Source organism: Danaus plexippus, chromosome 2, assembly GCF_018135715.1.
Source record: "Danaus plexippus chromosome 2, MEX_DaPlex, whole genome shotgun sequence".
Lineage (NCBI taxonomy): Eukaryota > Metazoa > Arthropoda > Insecta > Lepidoptera > Nymphalidae > Danaus > Danaus plexippus.
This window is the reverse complement of record NC_083537.1, coordinates 423,267-445,593: the sequence shown is the minus strand read 5'-3', so window position 1 is coordinate 445,593 and position 22,327 is coordinate 423,267. Positions and strand designations below refer to the sequence as shown.

Here is a 22,327-nt window from a genome sequence, read left to right as displayed (position 1 = left end):
TATTATCTCACTCAATAAAGTTTTGTAGTTGGTGAAGATAATCTCTATAATAGTATAGTATATTTTTATATAAACATATGTACATCACGTTTATTGTTACAGCTCATGTTTCTAGACTGCGGTGTAGTACGGTAGCATCGTGTCAGGATATGAAAAATGTTTAGATTCAAGTTCAGACTGAGATGACGATAAATCTTATAATTATTTACCATAGTGTTTATTTTAATTTTAAAGCATAAGTTTGGATATAACAACTATGTTTATGTAAGGTTAATGTCCTCGACAGTACGCAAATTAAAATTAACTAATACTACATAGGTATTAGAATGAATTAGTGACTTGTCCCCGTTATTTGTAATGAGGTGCATTTTTAATCGTTTTAGTCTTCTCTCTTAGAGAGAAAAAGGCTGAGAAGAAACTGAACTAGTTTGCATATCAAAATTTGTGTGCGGCTCAGCATAAAAATCCATCAATTATATTATATTTTACAATATGTAAATGCGTTACCACTAAAGTGATTTTGAACGGTGTCTGTACAGCTATGTACTGTTTACGTCAAAATTCTAAAATCTGCCAGTTTAACTACGTATCAAATTATTTGTGATGTGTTAGCCAAACACTTTTAAAGGTACCTACTTGTAACTAGGTGTTTACAAAGAGTTTTGTCTTAATAAAGCTAACATTACAATGTTATCCGTAGCATTCTTAAATTTGTTCTATACCAACTTTATACTATAAAAAGTATTTTATCTTTAAATAAAACTTACAATATTATGTATCCTTTCAGTATAAAGAGAATTTAAGAGTTTCTTTTGAACTTATTACGAGTTAACCGAGTCATATTACCCGAAGAACCGAGATATTTGTCAGATTAAATTAAACTAGTTTTCAGAGTAATCTTTACATTAAATCTGTCTTGTTTTTATTAAAAAGTAACAACAAATATGTAAATATAATAATTAGGAAATGCACCTTCGCTCTTTTTTTAGCTTCGGTCGGAAAAACAGGTGCAGGTTGCGTGTAGCGACGTCAGCGTTTCGGTAGCGAACCGTTTTTTTGGAAGTCTGTTCCGGTTTCCGGCCCTAAAACTGAAATAGGTAGTCCGCTCTAAATGCTTTTTTATAAAAACGAACACAGATAACTGGGCTAAAGAATATAAATAACCTCGACTCGATCGGACGGTTGCTTGCGGAGACTATCGCCGTGGATGGGTGACCTGAGTCGCCATATAGCCTATAGCGTTCCCTTGGCTTTGCTCGCTTCAGTCAGTAAATTAGTTTTAGTAGTTAAAGACCTTGTACCTATGTTAATTTTTATATATATTTCTGGCTAAACGAGAATAAGCAGATATTCTAAAGTATTGAAAATTTTATTAACTATACCAGAGACTATAAAAAGTAAACACATTTTACTTCTTAATATGTATACAGAAGAGATTTAAATAATAGCATTCATATGCAAAACAGGTTTTACAAACACACGAGCCCATTCATTATTTACTGATTTTAATACTCATGCGGTCTCATAATCATTCCAAAAAATTCAAACACTCGTTCACCAGCTGCAGTAATTAGCGGGTTCATAAATAGAATAGTTTACGATTAGGGATCCAAACAACAAAAATAAATTAGAAAATTGAGGAAAAATGTTTATTTCACAAGTGTTTAATATATATAAGGTATTCAAAATAAAATATTTCTTTTAATTCAAATGTTAAATGAAAATGAAAACTTATTTTATATCAAATATAACTGGTTAAGACACGTTTTCTTCCGTGAAAAGGCTGTGTACATCGTAAATTACTTTTTTTTATTTGTCGTGGTAATGTCGGGCCCATCTTGGCATATATATATCCTTTGCGTTGCCAAAAACTTGGCCGGAACAATGGAGTACTTGCAGACTTAGGCTGACATCGGGACTCATGTGGAGACTAGAATTAGCGCGAGGACTGTAGATACTTTATAATCTGTTTGCCTGTCTATAGCCTGTAAAAAAAATATCACATTATAAGGCTTTTTGTATTGGTAAGTTGATTTTGTCTATTGTAACAGAAAAAAAGATTAAATTTTATGCCCTTGTTTGATTTTATTCGAGTACTGCGTGATACTAATTTCATAGCTTCCATTAGTTTTAATCGGTAACGTATTAGGAACCTAGTGTAAAACATGTCGCTAGTAACATTGGCAAATGTTACTTAGCATTTTACTCAAGCAAAGATTCAAAACGGACTGACTAGAGATTAATTATCGCCGTACCGTCTGCCACGAGAAGCAGAAAAACTCGCAACCACTATCACTCTGCTATTTCAAGAATTTTTTATGAATTTAATTAACATTTTAACGAACGATTCTAATGCCCTGTAATTACTTTTTACTAATATGTGTTAGGATAGTTTATATTCAATAAACACTAGAGTCGTTCCATTAAAACGTGTAACTTTTTTTGTCTGTTACAAAGAAAACGTAATAAAATTTTTATTCGTTATACCAAAGGCGAAGCTTCAACTAAAAATACTGAAGAGCTTCTAAGTAGGGCCGTTTAAAAACTTATGCGACTATTTGTATCATGAATGCACTTTACAGTTGTACCAACACTCGACAGTAACAAGAGTTTCAAATAAAAGCTTCTGCGATGTACCGAGTACCTATTGGGCGAAGATTGTCAAAGTTCCGAGTTTGGAATTGCACAATAAAGTAATTAAAATAGCATATGCTTCGGTCGGGCGATGAAGACTTACTAGTAATGATGAACGTGGTAAGAAATTGACACAAAACAAATTTACTTACACGGATTAAATGATGCATAGAATATTTTTCTGGTAGACGCGCAAAAAAAAGGTAGCATATTAGAGAAATACTTTTTGTTACTATTTTTGAAAATTAAATCATTTCAGGGTATTTTTTTATTGAACGTTTATTGTGAATTCAATCAAGACGAGCTAAGTCGATGAACGCTCGCTTCACTAAGACTTTGAACTTGTAAACTTGATCTGCTTTGGACTTAGCAGTTGTTGCATAATCCAAATATTTTATAATAAACTATTTTTATTAAAAGTCCCAATACCTTTTAATAGGGTCAATCTTACGACGATTAAGATTTGTTAAATAAAAAAACACCATATTAATTATTATGTAATGTCGGTATTGATACCCTTCAGGCACTTTATTGAGTTATGATGATACAAAAATGTTTTACACAATTTAGGAAAATATTAACCAAATCAAAGAATTAAGTGGACAAAGACAAATGAGTAATTAAATTACGTACAACAAATCTAGAACAGCAAAAAATGTAACTCGATAGTTAATCCGTTTCACATTGAGTGATTATAACAAGCGCCATCTATCTTTTAAAATAAGAATTATTTTCACTAATAAGAACCTTCGTTCCATACTTTACAATTTACACAAACAAATCCAAAGCAAATTTTTTGGACGTACATAATAAGCATTTTCATTTTTTTGCAAATAAAATATTCCCTGTAAATCTTCCAGAATATTATTTTAATTGTAAATTATCTGGTCAAGAAACCTGTTATTTTGTTACTATTTGATTGTATAAGATCTTTTCCTTTGGTTTGTTGTGATAGGAACGTCCGTAACAATAGTTACGTAATCAATATCAATAGAAAACCGAATGAAAAATGAACGAATCAGAATGATTCAAAGCTCTTAAGAAAACACGAGAAATAAAAGTAAGATTGACTGAATTATGAAGTTACAAGAGTGGGCGATAAAACATCCATCCATCATAATACATCAGAGAGCGTTATCTTATGTAGGAATAATTCGGTTTCAAATTTATCACTGTATGTTGGTGGATTCGAGATTTTCGTTGTTCATATTAAAATCGAGTATCTTTTACGGCACATATTATAAACGACGAGACGACATTTTGATTCAAACAAAGTTTAACTCATCCCTAAAACCAATGCTCTCCGATGTTAAGAATACTAAGTGAGTTATAAAAAACATAAATGTTAAGAAGTTTTAATATGAAGTCTTAAATGGTTTGCAGCTAAAATTAATTCATAAAGACAAGATTTGAATAAACTGCTTCCTTCAATAAAAGCAAAGACCCAAATGTTTTTAACGGAAACTGAAGAATCGAATCGATTAATCACAAAGACGACCTGCTGACTTCATCTTCCTTTTCAAAACATGAAAAACATCTTGGTATTGTGTTAGTTTTAGTTTATAAAAAAATTCTGATGAGTAAAACAGATTGTTTGTGTACACAGTTGCCAGTATTGACTATGATGTAAAATAAACATTTTTTTGGGCTACGTGATTGTCGTATTTACAGAGCGCGTTAGAAAATATTAGTAACAGTATTAACTAAGAAAATAACATTGAGAGATTACACGACAGGACAAATAAAGTATGCAACCTCTAGGATACTACATGCGAATGTCAAAAAATATTCAAAATTTATAATAATATATAATAAAATGTCTCATTTTGTTTGATACACAGCCTTAGCATTGACCTTATAGTGACTTAATGGACAGCGTAACAGAGTTTTTAACTTCTTAAGAAAACTAAAATATTCTTCGAGATTCATGTCTCTATTTTAACAATTAATAGTTTGAGTGTCGTTTATTTTTCACCATAATACGTAGGTTGCACGTATATTTCTCTCGTCCTAGTGGCCAAAGCGTCACTAACAGTAACGACTCTATAGGGCTGCGTTGTTTGTTTAGGTCCATTTGCCTTCCTTTGTAAATATAATTTTGTGGTCTATTCCTTACATTATAGTTTTTATTTGTTCATAACCGACGTACGCTACACCAAAATGTCTATACCTATATGAGTCCGTGTTAAAAATTAATCTCCTTAATGTTATGATATTAACTTTTGATTTAAAGAATTACGGCCGTGTCAGTTTTTTAGAGAAACAAACAAGATAAAACTTTGAAAATGGTAGTTTGCGAGATGCTTTAGTTTTTGACATTATTTTTTTATAATATCAAAATATCAATCAACACGAGTATGTCATATTTATTTGCTAAGGCGATGTCATTTCTTATGGGCATACAAAAATATTTATAGTGTCATATTCGTTCGTGCGTTTCTTACTATTCCTTACATTCTGATGCCTGATTTTATTATTATTTACATCCCTCCCTATCCGAAAATGATTCACAGAAAGATATCGACCAACACAGTATTTTTCTGTAAAGAATTGTTTACCTATTTTTCTGTTTTAATTTAACAAAAGAATAATTAGAAGACAAAACAGCACTTCAGCTAGTAAATATAATTGTTCAAAGCGAGCTCAGTTCTGTTCCATCATTAATTAAACCCTCAATCGCGGTTTCGTCGATTTATTCTCCTGCTTTATACGCTGCTTCTTCTGTATCTACTTTAAACTGTCAGTGCGTTGTAAATCTTGGCAGCAAAAGTTTATTTCTCCGCGGTTAAAGTTATTTGTTGCTAGTACACATACAATTTTAATCATAAATCCTTAACTTTTTGATCTCGGTAATTCGTTTAGCACTCGGTAACATGCGCTCGACTTATTGCTTCTCAGAATTTATCTTCGAATGTTTGTTATTTCAATTATAATTCCGAATGAAGAATTTGTATTACGACAGAATTTATATTTCGTGACATTAATATAATTCTATAAAAGTAATGAATGCCGTTTATAAATTATATTGGAAATTGGAATAAGTTCCCTTATGTGGATATAACACGAGTTATACTTTTGGTGCCTTGTTGATATTGAAACCCTTTCTGTTTTATGAACTTTACATTAGCATATTGGCTCAATTTTTTGGTCGTAAATGGTAGTTAATTTAATAGCAATTACCAAACATAATACTAATTCTAACAACATCGTGAGGAAACGTGGTCTTATAATTTCAAATTATAAGATTGAAATCGCCAAACCGTGTGGAGGAAGCGTAATGATTAATGCTCTAACCTTCTCCATGTCAAAAGAGGCCTTTGCTCGGCAGCCCAGCAGCTCCGATAGGCTGATGATGATGATGATGATGATGATGATGATTAAATAAATATTATTGACCTGTGCTGACCAAGTATATTGTAAGGAAAAGGAGTGCCTGAGTATTATAAGATATATTAACCTGACGTCATTGATTCGTATGTTTCATTGAGCTAACAAATTAACAAATTGTAACCGAAATCTAGAGAACAAATAAATGTATGTAAAGAACAATGAAAATTATCTCATGAACTTATTTGTTTCACTCTTATATTCGATACAATTTTTAATTAATTGTATCAAAGATAATTCGTAATTACATTAGAGAGAAAAAATATATAAATTAAATGAAAACCAAAGTCTGGGAATTTCTTACTCCGATACCAGATGAAGTAGATAAAAGAAATAATTAATTTCTGCATAGAGGCGATTCTTAATGCATTCTTAGGGATTAAATTAAAATATTTTATGCAAGAAACGTGCGGACTCGCCGCGAGAAATAATTAAACGGCCCGCAAATCCTGTCTCTCCCTAACTCGGTTAACTCGTCTGATTTACATATCCCCAGTATCCTGGCGCGGATGACAGCAGAATGTAAACTTCTTGTAATAACTGGGACACAATCAATTATACTTTTTTTATAATTATTTCATTTAAAAAACATCTTACAGAACAAATGGAAACAGTTTTACTAAAAATTAAATCCAGTAAAGAGGATCTATCGCTTCCAAAACTATACTATTTATAAAATTATATTGTTGGGATGCGTAAAGAAAATTGCGAGATCTGTTTGAAAATTGCGAACAGCAGAGTTCGCTGCCTGGTCTGTTTTATTGAATACAATCTTTTCAAACACGAACTAAACAAGCTTCATCACATGTTTGATGACATTTAATGGACGAATTTTTTGCGCTAAATGAAATGATTGAATGATTGCATTCACAACTACGAATCATTAAAATTTATATCCGTATATTTTAGAAACGTTAGTGGATAAAAATAGGTTAGGTTCCTATTCTACGCTAATAAAGTCGAGACAAAGGTTTCCGACCTCTATGTATCAAAGGCGCCTTTTGAAGATCAATCGGTAATATGAATGATGGTTGGACAGGTACGAGCACTTGCTGAGATGGAAAATAGTTTTGAAGGGATACTAGTGTTTGGCAATCGCCTTAATGAAAAGTTCAATGTAAACGTCAGCATGAAAATCGAGGTAACTGTAAGGCTATCCAAAAATTGTACCTGCTAGTAAATAGAACGTAACGTGAAAATATGGCAGAGGCCACGAGTACGTTAAAAGATTTTTTTGTTACAGAATTAGAAAAGATTTTCCTTAGTTCCTAATAATGCTGCTTTGTATGCTTGAACGTTAAGCTTTGATATCAACTTATAATTGTACAAAGAATATGGTCATACAGTTTTTCGCCTGAAGTAATAATACAGCCAAAATATTTAAGTAGCGAGGGGAAAAATTGTTATGATTAAATGTATTGTTTTTAAAATTTTACTGCTCTATAAAGGCACTGCCGGCTGTTGAACGTCAGTGTCAAATATATTGAAACTGCACTATCGAATTGATATTGCTCTAAGGCCAAAGTAATTTTCTAGGACATTAAAAAAATCTCAGACCGTTACAGCTCAGAACCAGTCCAACTCTTACGTAACGAGTAGGTAGTTTTTTTCGTCGCCAATCTATAAATGAACATGAAAACTATGGCCAAGCTTTGCCTTATAAAGTTGGAGCAATTAATCCATGCAAGTTTTAAATTTAGCAAATTTTTATATAAATATAGCAAGGATACTTTTATATAGACAAAAACTAAAGTCTAAAGTAGTATGATTCACGATTTGTAGCAAAACTAATGGTTATTTTATTAAAGTTAACAGAACTTAGGAAAATATAAAAAGTTTTCATATAACTACACCGAAATAAACGTTTCCACGGTATATATTCAGGGAGCCTAGCTGTGGTCAAGTTACTACAGCTCGAACATGGGCCGGCTCTACAGGGGAAGTACCACCCTCTCACAAAAGATCGACGTGAAGTAGCTTTTAGTGGCTGTGTTTCGTCCGATGAGTGAGAGAGCCGGTTACCCTTTCCCTGTTCCCACCCTTTCCTGCCATTTCCTTATTCCCATCCCTCCCTTTTCCTCAACAATCAAGGCTGGCAACGCATCCTCAAGATTTACGTTGCGGATGTCCATCGGCGACGGTCACTATTGCCTATCAAGTAGGCCTTCTGCTCGTTTGCCAGCTTACTCATAAAAAAATATATATTATATATATCGAGAAGAATGATTTTATTAACTTAATCTTCTAAAATCGAGCATAAATTCTCCTAAAACTCATTACAGATTAAATATTTTAGTTTAACGTTATATATTTCGTTCGCTCGTTTGTTATATATGAGCAACAATAGTGCAAAAGGTTTTTGCGCGAGTGTGTGTCGTCAAAGCGGTGCAGGACGTGCGCTGCGCTTCGCTTCCCGCGGATAATCACGTCCGCTTTTATTCCACTTCAATTCTCATCTGGCCTATTATTATTATTAATATAGAGCACACAAAAGCCAATCTTGGAATATTTTGATCAGGTTTTAAAGCGATTAATATTTTCTACATTTTTCTAAATACGAAGCCTATTTCGTGTGGGTTTGGTGGAAAAATTCTCGGCCTTTATATTATTAGAGTCATGGTTTTGGAATCACATAAAAGGTTCTTCGTAAATTCATATTAGTAACACCTGGCCGCAAAATTGTAATAAAATTCGTCCCTAATATATAGATTTGTCTAGCAATGTTCCCGAACTTTGCATATTTATTGCTTATCCTTCACATACCGCTGAGGGGTCCGTGTGGCCTCATTTACAAAATTATATATCATGAGCTTAGTTAATATATTTTCAGTCATTAAACATCACACAATTTTCCTATGTAACTTTTGATGTGATAAATCAGTATTTATTTAGGTATTACCATCATTCACTCAATTTATTAGAGTAAATTTATCACTGGAGCGTTTGAGGTCTATGTTTTAAATAAATAATGACAATAGTTCACATTATAATATAGAGTCCAATGTGCCAGGGTTTGCTCACTTTATGGGCTATTAATTTGTCATGGACGCATGACAGAGCGTTATTAATCGACGCGGTTTGCCGAACAATAAATAAATAACAAACATGACTTTTTGCTCTTTTGTCTTCGATTATTTACGTTTCGGATTCCGCTTAAATTCTTTGTTTGTTTTCAACGTGATTTATAAAATGATTTGTCATTCATTGCGGAAATATGTTGGTTTTAACTGAAATCACCATTATGCAAAAAAAAAAAAGTATTATAATTAATCCGAGTGTATTATACAAGCGGTACTGTAATAATCGAAGATCTCGTAGACCCATATCAAAGTTTCTGCTCTAAACTTCGGTCTCCGTAAGACATGGTTGATCGTGATCGTGAAGCAGCACGTCGCCAGGTAAAGTTAAGTTTCATTAATTTAATTAATTCGTTACGGCCCGAGCTGACAAATTAATTAAATATGAGATCCTCTTGTGTAATACGTGGAAGCTGTCTGTAAGTATATTTTTAATGAAGAATGGAATATGTGGTTTCATTTGATGCTGGAATTTCTTTATTAGAAATGTTCTTGTAATTTATGTCGCTGGGGTTTTGATTCAAAATACATTTTAAATTATATCTGTCTTATTTTATATTAAAATTACGAAGTATTTTTATGAGACGGTTATTAATAATATCTAACTGTATCTTATTTTAGTTAAAAGGCTGTACGAACCAACAGATTCGAATCGTAAATGTTACACGAAGTCGTCTAGACAGTGCTGCTAAAATAGCAATAAAGATTAGTGGAAGTTAGTGAATTAGCTAGAAGGATCTAATTGATGTTTATTCAATACTGCTGCCATCTCATAGTACCCTTCGTTTAGTTTAGTGAATTAAGACAACTCCCTGTCGTAGAGTCTCACAGTAATATGCAAAAATTGTACATTTTATTTATTTATTCCTCACGAATAAAAGCTTACTATGCGTTTATCGTACTCTTTTTCTAAAACATTATTATGGAAAAATTATAAATGGTCTATAAAAGTACGTATACAAGTTCATTAAATATAAAATGTATTACTTGCCCATGGAATCAACTTCTTACAAGATATACTTAAAACATTTATTACTCAACTATAAGGGTGAAATATACCAGTTTGCTCTCTCACTGAATGGTCTGTTATTCAAAAATAATTCCTGTTGCGCTCCTTTAATACCTCCGCAACAGACACTCGCTATCGTAAGATGTCAGGGCGATGTGGCTTCATTGTTATTGGTTTTAATTGAGGATTCAAAAGTATCTGACTGTTCTCTCTTCCGTCCTTACAACTATAAGGTCGTCAGTGAAAGGGTGATCGCTAGAATCGGTAAACATCGTTCAAATTATTAGTTTTTTATTTACATTTATTTTCTTAGCTATGACTAAAATATATAACGGCGTAAGACTTTATTTTGAAGTGTTGAATATTTTATAAGACAGAAAAATTATCTGAACAAATGTGTATTGTGATGGGATGAAAAGAATTATTTTGTCGAAATGGGATTTACGAAATTCGTTAACAATATATTTCGATTTCATTGTACAATGGAATTCATTTTATCTTATTAGCAGAAGCTTTACGGGAAGCATTGTAATGGAATCCACGACGTGTAGCTCTGGGAGTGTGCGAAAGAAGCGAGCGCTCAGTCAGCTGGTATTTTATCTGATAATATTTTACGACCTACTTACATGACGTCATGTTATATTGCGTAATAAGGGAACGCCATTTATGATATAAAATGTACTAAGTAAATCTACAAAATAATATTTTAAAATGATATTTATTGTGTACGGTTTATTAAGTCCTCGCCTGCGACATTTCAACTATTTTAGTTATTTGTCTCGTAACTCGTCTTAAACATATGTGAAGCATCCAATTTATTATTTATCTTATACAACTGACGTGGGCATGTAGATGGGGTGAGATTATATTACGTTACACTTGTACGTATACATCCTAACTAATGAAACAGTTGTTTGAAAGTTAGTGTTTCGCGTGTGTTCAATATTAACGCATCAAATGCTTCAGACGAGTTACAAAAAATAACAGATTAGGAACAATGCAAACTATACTTTCTATAGTATTTAGCATAAGAAAAGAATTTTTCCTTCATACATTTACTGTGCTTTTGGACGGAACGCGACTTAGCTTTGCCCCTTTTCTTGTATTGTATTCAGGAAGTTTGCCAGATGCAATTTAGTTAATATATATATTGCATATTGTTAATATAATTTGTTAATATAAAACGACAAATGTGTTTGACGAATGATTCAATTAGAAACCAACACACAAATAGAGTAAAATGTCGCCTGTTTAAATTTTATACGAAAATGTCATAGGCTAAATATGGCCGTGGCCATCATTTAAGAAACAGAAATATGCAATAGGATTACTTGATTGGGGATATAGATATAAAGTTAACATTCACCGATCAAAATAATATGAATTTACTTAAATTAAAATGTAAGGACAAACATAAAATGAAAATGTTTTAACATGCACTTGAGTTCTTAACGTTACAGTTGAGAGTTACGTTATATTGCCGAGCTGTAAGCTGTGCCGGGAAATATGTTGGCCAGGAACCGTGACACAATAAGACAATACAATATTTAGGTAAATAACATATATATATATATATAAACAAGCTGTATGTTAAAATACAAGACTTACTTTTTGTTAGATCCTATGACTTGTTACGCAACTCTATTTTGATCGATTAAAATGGCTGAATATGAAATTAGTCATGTTTCTAATATATTGATATATGACACTTGGTTGCTATTCACGAACGTTCCAAATTATTTTAGCATTTAAAAAATATTGTTGGCTCTACTGGCCATACTAAGCTACAGCATGGCAGGCACTAGACAGATTGTTAAGCCCACACGCTGACGAGATGCACTCTTATGTCTTTGATATTTGAAAAGTTATCGATTTGTGGCCTCCTGGAGTTATAATATAAAATTGAAATGTCTTTACTTACAATAGATTTGTAATAACAAACAAAGCCTTTGTTTAATGAGAACTAAGATTTTCGCGAGTGCTCATTGAAAAAAATCTAATATTTTTCGGAGATGAAACTTTCATCTCGTCTGCCCGCGATCACGTTTGCTGCAAAGGAACCGAAGCGTTGGGAGTATGTTGATAAAAATAATTATAAACCTTTTGCTTATTTTTGAGAACAGTTAAGACTTTAATAATTCGTAACATTGAATGTATCATTAATTTCTAAACTATGAGGCAATGAAAGTTAGAGATGAAGCTATTCCTTCGCTCTATGTGAGTTTTAATTTTAAAATATAGTTTTATTATAATGTGCTAACAAAAAAATGAATGAGTGTATTAACGAACAAGTTTTAGGCTTTTTCTCTTACCGCTAAATAGATTTAGAATCTCCTAGAAAACAAGTTAAAGCATAAAAATGAGCTGTAACAACCAACCGTTCTCAGTAATTTATGATAATTTTTAAAATTTCCGAGCTCACAGCAGAAGAAAGTTTAGCTGGGAATTGTCTTAAAATATTTTATGTGGGATAGTGGCAAAAAATATAAAAATCGTTCGGACGGTCCGCCTTGTTATAAATGGCCGGTAATTAGAGCACACACCGCCATCTCTGCTAGGCCGTGGACACATCAGGTTTTATACTATTTCATATATTTAAGATTCCTTTGTCATAGATGTATAACTGTATCGAAAATAAAATATGAATATTTTGTTTAACTATAATAGTGTGAACCAGCCCTTGTATCATTTATATAACTGATTTAACTTCGGAAGGAACGTTTAAAATGTACGCAATGATGTAACTCTCTGACTAACTTCCCAAGAACCTGTATTAATACCTCAATTATGATTTACAAATGTCGACCACAAATGAAAAGCCTGGACGGTCCAGTGTTGTCTAATTTAATAAGTGTAAGATTTATGGCAGCCAAGTGTGTTCCCTGCCTTAGACACTTCTACCTAGCTCTGTTATGGGGTTATAACGATGCGAGTGGGCCGGACTTTTTGCGGATATTATCCTTTTAGCACCGTGTATTATAAACGTTTGCTATAAATGCTCGCAAGACTTTTTTGCTTCCACACCAGATTTTCGTATATAAAAGTACTCACGTAATTATACTCCTCCTTTTAATTTTCTAATAATTTCTCAAGCTTTGTGTTTTAATGGTCGTTATGATTTAAAATTTTTCAGTTGTGTTTTAAGTGATTGTTTTTCTTTTTAGTTTAGTCTTATACATATTACGACACACACACACACACACACACACACACACAAATTACGATGTTGATTGAATTTAAATACACAGAAAAAGTTTGTGAAGATATGATATAAAAAAAATATTTAAGTATAAAGTGTTATACTCGTTAGTATTTTTACTCTACAATGAACATAATTAATTAATATGACTCCCAGATAAAGCTGATAAGATTTAAAGAAGGGCCCAGTAACATATTACATCGCGCTGATTGTATACTAAGTTAGTGTTGTGAATCTAAAAGCACAGCCTGAAGAAAGATGTACAATTTATTCATAGTGGTTGTAAGTAAAAATAAAAAAGTGAAAATATGAGTACAGCTAAAACAATAAATGTCGCGCTATGAACGCTTCGCCGCTTCGCCGCTTCGAGGAGCAGTTTGCCGTCCTTTGAGAATTTTTATGTTTTAACATTTTAGATTTATAAGGAAATCTCATAAAAAGCAATTTACATTGTTTGCTGACTCTAACTTTGATATTTTTGATTTTTAGTGCTCTTGTATGCATCGTGATCGGAACGATGACTACTACAGTAAGATATAAAATGTACAGTTCAGAGAGATGTATGATCAGATTATAATTTAGTGTCATACATGATCACCAAATATTTGTATTAAAAAACTGAATTATAATTTAAATTAAATTCATAGAGTATTATACATCTGAAGTAAGTGGATGCATTTGATAAAGTGCATTATAAAGTTGGGGCAGGCAAATAAAAGCCAGCCTGTCCACGAGTTCTCCCCCTCACACTCGTTTGTGTTCGCTCGTCGTGTCACAATTCCATAATGGCTCGTAATCCAACAATAAAATGGCATTTGTTTTAATCCTATTACTTTTCACGCTATTCACTTCATGCTTTTATCGTTACGTTTCATTTTATTAAAATTAATCTTTCGCTTTCCGATTTCACGAATCTTTTAACGATCTACAACTTTAATTTTATTGTAATAAATAGTATTAGGTTTCTTGTTTTTTATTGGGCTTCTACGAAAGGATATTGTGAAAAATATGTTTTTTTTGCAGAGAAGGACGTTGATCGATAAATTTGTCAAAGCATAAGCTGTTAAAATTAATAATATTAAGTTGTTTTCACGGCGAATGAAGTCGGACTGTCGCGGAGTTTTTTTATTGATTTTATCATGAACCACATAACCTAACTTTCCTTATATCTAAAAACGTAGCCTGCTTATATTCAACGATCTCTACTTGTACTTATTTTTTTATATATTTTTTATTTCATAAGTAAGAATTTAAAGCGTGTTTAGTGTTAAAATACCAAAAAAAAAAAATGACTTACAAATAATATATGTATATACGATAATGAGATCTAAGATTTTCGGGAGTTTTAGTCATTTAAATGAGACTAATATTTCTCGTCTGCCCGTGATCACGGTTGCTGAAAACTAACCGAAACGTCGGGATTATGTAGTTTTTTAAATAATAAAAATCCGTTTATAGTTCCTCGTTTATCCGAAAAATATTAGTTTCATTTAAATATGTATATACATTTGTTTAGATTCACAGATCGGTATCTCGACGTAGTGTTACGCTACCATTCTTTCCTGTGACCTATCGACAGCAAGTTTCTTTTTCCGAAAGTCCAAAACCTTCGAGATACTGAATATTTAGAAGGTGAGCAACATCAAAGTTATTAAGGATGTTCCAGTTATCAACAGCCTGCAAGTACTTCAACAAAATCCTCAGGAACCGATTGGAAGCATTCGCAGTTGAGCGATAACCTCCCAGGATATGTGAAGGAAGTCATTTACAGAATAGGAAACACGTTAAAGGATATTTGTATAAAATCAATTCCTCAGAAACTAGTAATTATTATTTGTATTAATGTATAGGTCTTTTATTTTTTACTTTATTGTTGTAATAATTTTGATTCTTTATTTGTAGAATATATATATATATATATATTAAATAATTCTTTATACCTACACTTCTTTTCTTGAAAAATCGATAAAGGGAATAGAATTATACATAGAATTTATTGTTTATCGAATTATACCCATGTAAACAATTACATGAACAATCATTGACGATCGTGTAGACTTGAAATTGTTTTGTCATTCTAGGGTTTATAGAGAGACAGAAAAATATCTTAGAAGTAAATGAAAAGGTACGAGATATTAGGTCTTCGGGCCATTTTGCACAGCAAGCAGAATTCAAATGTAATATAGCTATCATTGCTGTAAGCGTAACCTCTATGGCTATCATCTGTTAGGGGATTATACTGTCCCTGATGAAGTAGCTCACACAAGGGACGAGGAAAATGACATCAGCACGGTTGTACCTTGATTTACTGTTTGAGTAAAAATTCCACTGTATCTGTATATATAACGTGGTTAAAAGAAAAAAATAATAATGCTGCTTCTAGCTGTGGATTGGAGTCAAACAGGGCCACATACAAATGAGATAATTAATCACATTACGATTAATTAAACAAATATTTAAAAATTATAAAATGTGTATTTTAATGAAGAAAATCTCTATTAAATTCTTTTATATTACAAATGACTTGTGTTAAATAAAAAAAAAAGAATTTAAAGATTTTATTGTATAAATTTGACTTGACAATGAAACCGTCAAATAAAAGCAATTACGAAATAAAGAACATTCGTTTTCTTAGCAGTTTTATAAATAGTAAGGCATCCGATACTGAGCCTTGTTTTTGTGAAAGCTATTTCGGTTTTTTTAAATTTGAGTAGATGCACTTCTTTGCAGATATCATTTAGTGTCCGCATTAATAACCTCTCTATATAATAATACGTCAAATCATCTTCGTGTCTTTTAATAAGAAAATAAAATAAATATTGAAAAACATCAAATGATACCCAAGTAAGCAGTGAACTGTCAAGGTTCTAATGCATTTACAGATGATTCTATACTCTCTATGGACGTATTTTTTGTTTGATAATATCGCAGAAGAGGGTTTTCCACGTTAATGATAATAACCGATTTAAATGATAAATCGATAGGATAGGAGTGATAAAACTTATCACACTAGTGTTTATGACACATTTAGTCTTTATGACATCACACAAAAAATAAATCCCAAGTATTGGTATTATTGTGCATATCATTATCATAGTTTACATTCGTAGATAACCAAAACAGAAATAAGTGTCATTAATATTTTATATTTTCAACAAGCAATGTTTGGAAGTCGCCAAATTTATACATTTTGATGGTCAATTTAAATTTCACACAAGCAATACCAAATATAATTTAACTATTTATTAAATATTTTTATCTTATTAAAATTGATCAGTATACACCTAATTTTTTTTAATTTTTTTAACCATTTTCGTTTTAATAAAATTAAAACAATAGTTTAAAATAAAAAAAGCGGTTGTGAAAATTAAAGTTACGACTAGAATTAGATCTAGATAGATCTTTTGATACCAGTTGACCGAAAATGCTAACGACCGCAAGTGTGGTGCGCCTCGAGTCTTCACCACATGTTCCACCCAATGTATTAACTCTTTATCAGGAGTCGCTATTCGATCGTGGTAAATCAAAGACAATTCCTTTACTCTTTGCGTGTATCTGAAATAAACAGTTTCGTTTGCAATGATGCTTGCTTCAAGTACTTAAGTGCAAATTTATTTTAATCATTGTAGTTAATCATAAAGAATTATTACGGTTCTTACTTTGGATCCCTGAGGATGTCAATTATAGCTTCATGCAATTCTGAAGCCATTGTATAGGAAAGATAGACTCTTTTAGCAAAACCTTTCTTCACAGATCTATCAACGTTAACGTATTGATCGGCAAAGACAGGTATGCCGATGATGGGTACGCCGAAATGGATCGTTTCTGTTGTTGATAAAAGACCGCCGTGTGTTATAAATAGTTTACAATTTTTATGTGCTGGAATAAAATAAAATATTGTTTAAGTATTTTACACACACACATTTTCTTGACTATGTTGGACTTTTCGTTATCATCTGAGCTTATGTAGCGTTAGTGCAAAGGATTTCACTTTAGCAAATGCTTACAATTCCGTAAAATATAATCAATATTAGAAATGTCACATTTTACCTAAAATACTCTGTTGTGGTGCCCATTGCAAGATGTGCACATTGCTGGGGCGGTTTGGAAGATCCTCTTCAAACTTCCAAAGAACAGTTTGATTTAATTTACCAAATATTTTCAACAGAGATTGTTTGATTTCATCCGGAAAATGATTACTTCTTAAATTAGATCCCATACTAAAGTAAATAACTCCATGTGTAGCGTTGTCCATTATTGATTGCAGATTCTATTGAAATATGTTAAGTATTATTAAGTTTTTACATTAACATTTACGTTTTCAGTTTATGCTAATAAGGTGACAAATGCACAAAATTCCTACCTGGTGGGGAATGGGTAAACGTTAGAATCACCGTTAAAAATCTGAAATCGCAGATGACTCGTTGGTTTTGTTTATCGAAGAAAAACCTGTACACTCAACGTGTAAAAGACCCCAAAGACAAATTACTCGGTTTTATCTACATAAGTCTGTTGTTAAATGGCTATAGTTGGTTTAAGGGAACACCGGACCAGAGATGAGAACAATAGTTCATTTGGGGATGAAACTGTACTTTGTATAAAAACAAGTGTCCCCATTTGACATATTATCGAGAGATTTTTCAATAATATATAAAGCTTTACTTTTTAAATAACTCCAAAAATGGACGGTAATTTTGAGAGGTGTTAATGATTCATAAGTTCAACATTACGCTCAATTACTTTAGTCCGTTCTTGAGTGAGGTTTCCTATCAACCAAAACCATACTGATAAGAGATTCAATGTTGTTTAAGAGCAATGACTTGTTATCCCTGTAGGCCTGTAGTTAGACGGGTATGTGATAACACTTTCTTGGGGAGAGGTTGAAGATAAGCTTTCCACAAAGACGGGACTTTATCAGCGGAATATGGGAGTAAGAAAAGAAGTATTGAAACTAAAGACATTTCGGGAGCGCATGTCTTAAGCACAGCCGTATTAGAAGATTGTTTCTCAAGGTGGGAAGGAATGTGTGTCAACTGCGCCTTTGAGTGTACTAGGTATTGAACAGATAATACTAATAGGGTGTCGATGGATTACTAGTATTACTAGTAACCCCCTGATCCTGGAGTCAGCATATGGTTCGCTAAAATCACAATTTCCGTTTCAAGAAACTAGTGGAGTGCAACATATATAATTGAATGTGGAACGGTTGTAATAAACTATTTAGTTTTTCTGGCTTTTATTAGTTTTTACTTTTATTTATAAGAGAAAAGGGAATGAGAATGTCACTGGAAATAGGACGTTTCTGTGAACGAATCACACTATTTTGAACCGTGTTTAGTGCGTTTGTAAAAAGAAGTGCCACCGTTCCGACCATTGTGTGCCTTGTTCTAAAATGGTTTCCTATCCGACCCAGCCAACCGTAGACGGATTTTTTTGATTTCGGAAGGATAGCCTCCTAAGTCGAAATAGTCTAGATTCGGGTCCCCTTTGTACGGGCGCATAATGAAAGACAATTTCATCAGGTCTCCCTGGACCTTATGCCAATGGAATACATTCAACCACTCAGAATCTACTTTGTACAATTCAAGACAGAAAACAACTGTTAATTTTCAGAGAGAGAGAGAATAAGGTAAGTTAAAGGGAATGTCAAGATAGCCCGATCTCCGACTCATCCGATGAAACAGTGTTGACTGTTAAGCTGATTTTGTGTAAGAGGTTTGTACTCCCCCGGCCGAACCAGCTTAATATGTATGAACTGCAGTCTTGCGACTGCAGCTAGGGTCTACCACCTCAAACTGTATACATGTATTTTATTTATCTTTCAAACTATTGTGAATATAGTTCGATCAAAAATCTAAATGTTATTAAGTTACCTGGGGTAAAGGCTTAACATTGGAATCAATATGGTATCCTCCAATAGGGATAAAATTTGCCGGATGTCTCACTGGCATACCCAAGGATACGTGAGAATTACTTAGCAGCAATGATGCATTATATTTTAAAGTATCCAAAGAGAAAATTTCTCCACCTCGGCTCTTTATGTGCGGTATTAAATATTCCTCATAAAGTTGTTTTTCCACAGATGATGTGTAACTGGGAATGAAATTAAAATTTTATTTACTAGAAGATAAACATTTTTTTTCTTTACCTGCCATCAGTACAACGGGTTTAATTTTTTTAGTATAGGCCACTTGTAATAAATGTGCAATACTATTTTTTATTAATTGTTTAGGAAATGATAGCTCGTATATTGGTAACTTAATTTCAACTTCAATGCTTTCTAAAGATACCCTCTCATTTGACTCCAGATAAAGGTATAAGCATCAACATCCTTTTTTGTACAGAGAAATATCCTCTTTTTGACAATATCTTATGACTTCTACTAATACTCATTGAATTGTTAAATTTTTTTTACTTATTTTTTTTGGTTTTTCTATAATGAGATTATTATCTATTGAAATTTTTTTTTCTTAACAATTAATCTTCTTCCTACACTCATTTTTCAATTCTTCCTTATCAAACTCGTTACCCAAGATTTGGAAGTTATTTTAGAATTCCCATTCCGATAAAAAAAAGTCTAAATAACTAATTCGTATTATCAAATTTTATTTATGCCAAATAATATTTGAAAAGAAATTGACATAAATAAAAAGATATAATAATTTTTACTTACTAATAACGTAAAAGTCTGCCCAAAGCCTGGAAAGATAGCTCCTTAACACGTTGCAGAAAAGTAAATGGCGGGACACTATCAGAGGTGATGTCTGAATTGTACGATGGATTCGGGGATTCATCTATTAAATCTAATATCATCCAATGTGGTTCCACAGATGAAAACCAGATGTAAGGGCAATTGTAGACATTGGAAAGTCTGGAAATTAAAGAGTACTAACTTTTTGAAATATTAATATTTTTTTAAACAATACCAGTGAAGGCAGCAGATTCTTACCCGGCATACACTTCAGTGAACATCCATTCAATAATGAGAACATCAAAATATTCATTCTTATCACTCAGCAGTTTCTGAAAATTTGGATTAGATAATGTTCTGTTACCTAAATTCATTATCAGCGACAACATACTTCTGATACTAGAACTCTCATCAGTTTTATCTAGTACTTTTTTGATATTAATTGACTCATCTGTAATTTATTTTTAAACACAATTATTAGTTAGAATAAACTTATAACATATTAAATCGACGAATTTACAATGTGCATGTTGACCAATAAGATTTTATTAACAACTGACAGTTTAAAATTTTTGGAACGTAAACAAAATAAGTGATAAATACAAGCTTGACTCGCAAGATGGAGATCGAAGATGTTCTGTTAGTCAATTGTTAATAAAAATCTAAACCATAATAATAAGAAGGTTTACTGTACTGAGTCACAAACTAAACTTCGCAAAACTACTTTCTCCACATACAGAATTAATTCGGTTGCTTTTTCTTTATCATTTGCTAAAGCACCTAATTTCGCAAAATGGTATTTATTTTGTTATGTAACTATTCATGTATGTCTTTACTTATAGTACATAACATTGCTTCTTAATTTCATCATATTTCTATCAGTCGCAATTTATGTATGGATTTTAATTCAGTTTCTCAATCCAGGATAATCTCAGCCGTTGCGTTATAACTAACTTAGAAATTTATATTCTATTATCGCTTTAATGTACAGATGAACGAAAGCAGAGAACACAGAGATTATTTTAAGATTTTGATGTAGGCTATTAAACTTGGTCCGTGACTACAGAACAATTAAAATAATAACAAATTGAATCACAACTTCTTAAATTCTATAAATAGGATTTTTGCAAATGCAAAGTCCTTTCTCTTAATTTTCTATCCATTAAATTATAGTTACAAAGACAAAATATGTGTAATATACATATGCATAAAAAAATTAATACGTGCCTTGATCGAATATTTTAAAATTTTCACTGACGTCTACAATAGTGACACCTGGCGAAGGTTTCTCAGGAATGAAAACTGTCACGTAAGTTATCTGAAATTGTCATCAGTATAATAAATTGTGCACATGAAAAAAATTGTTGCATTACATTACAAACACTAATTGGTTAATATTTTTTTACAAATAGCTACTCGTTCCGTGTAACAAACAAAAATAATGTTAAGAGTGTTCAGCTTTAAGTTTTTATTCTAGAAAAAAACTTGATAAGCCACAGCAGTAACTCAAGCTGATCTAAGATGACCGCTGGAATTGTTAAAAGAAAAGAAGTTCTCTAGGATCCCGGTGGTTCTGAAAGTGGTAAACAAGAACAGTTCCAAGGAATTTTGATTTCATTAGATAATGCTACAAGTCTTACAGACAAAGATAAGATGACCATCACCAACTCATAGGGAAGTTTTAATATAGTGAACCCAAGTATTTAAGACATTTTCAAATTATAATTTATTTTATACGTACCTCATGTCCAGCACTGGATAGATGTTTGACAATTGCATCTGTTAGTATAGAATGACTTTTAGCTGGCATTGGACTTATCACCAAAATCTTATAAGCCCCGGCACAACAAAAATAAACAAGGAATAGAAAACCAGTGCACTGCATCTGCAATGTTTTAAATATGAAGGAGATCTCAAAAGAAAAGTGAAAACTGTGAATAAAACTGCAAACATATTTTCGGTCCGTGAATTATTATTTCGAATTTAAAAAACTGTCACGAGGTATGTATTATAGTCATAAGAGATGGAAAATATTTTTCAAATATACCAACTAACTAACAATTTAAAATATTTATGTTTACCTTAAAAAGCGAATACTGTTTCCCAGAACTCTTATTGAAGACGCTTCAATGTAAAAGTTTAAATATCTCTACAGATACAATTATATTTCGATGTATATAAAAACAATGTGCTAATAAACGTCTAACGTGATAGTTGTTCAGCGTTACACACCTCAGTGCACTTGTGATAATGCTTAACAGGTAGGTACAATCTGTCTTAATCTTTCCAATCCAAGTAATAATAATAGTAATGATGATATCGCTAAAACT

At 32.1% G+C, this 22,327-nt stretch overlaps 1 protein-coding gene across 1 annotated transcript; it reads right to left on the bottom strand.

Moving 5' to 3' along the window:
• Positions 1-16,529: 16,529 nt before the first annotated feature.
• Positions 16,530-22,253, bottom strand: LOC133319139 (UDP-glucosyltransferase 2-like). The gene is made up of 9 exons (XM_061522428.1): positions 22,079-22,253; positions 21,739-21,882; positions 21,225-21,315; positions 20,256-20,448; positions 19,980-20,177; positions 19,180-19,399; positions 17,357-17,576; positions 16,966-17,185; positions 16,530-16,861 (listed from the first exon to the last, which is right to left on the bottom strand). Exons 2-9 carry the CDS (start codon positions 21,880-21,882, stop codon positions 16,591-16,593), a joined length of 1,557 nt encoding a protein of 518 aa, XP_061378412.1. The 5' UTR covers positions 22,079-22,253; the 3' UTR covers positions 16,530-16,590.
• Between the last annotated feature and the right edge of the window lie 74 nt (positions 22,254-22,327).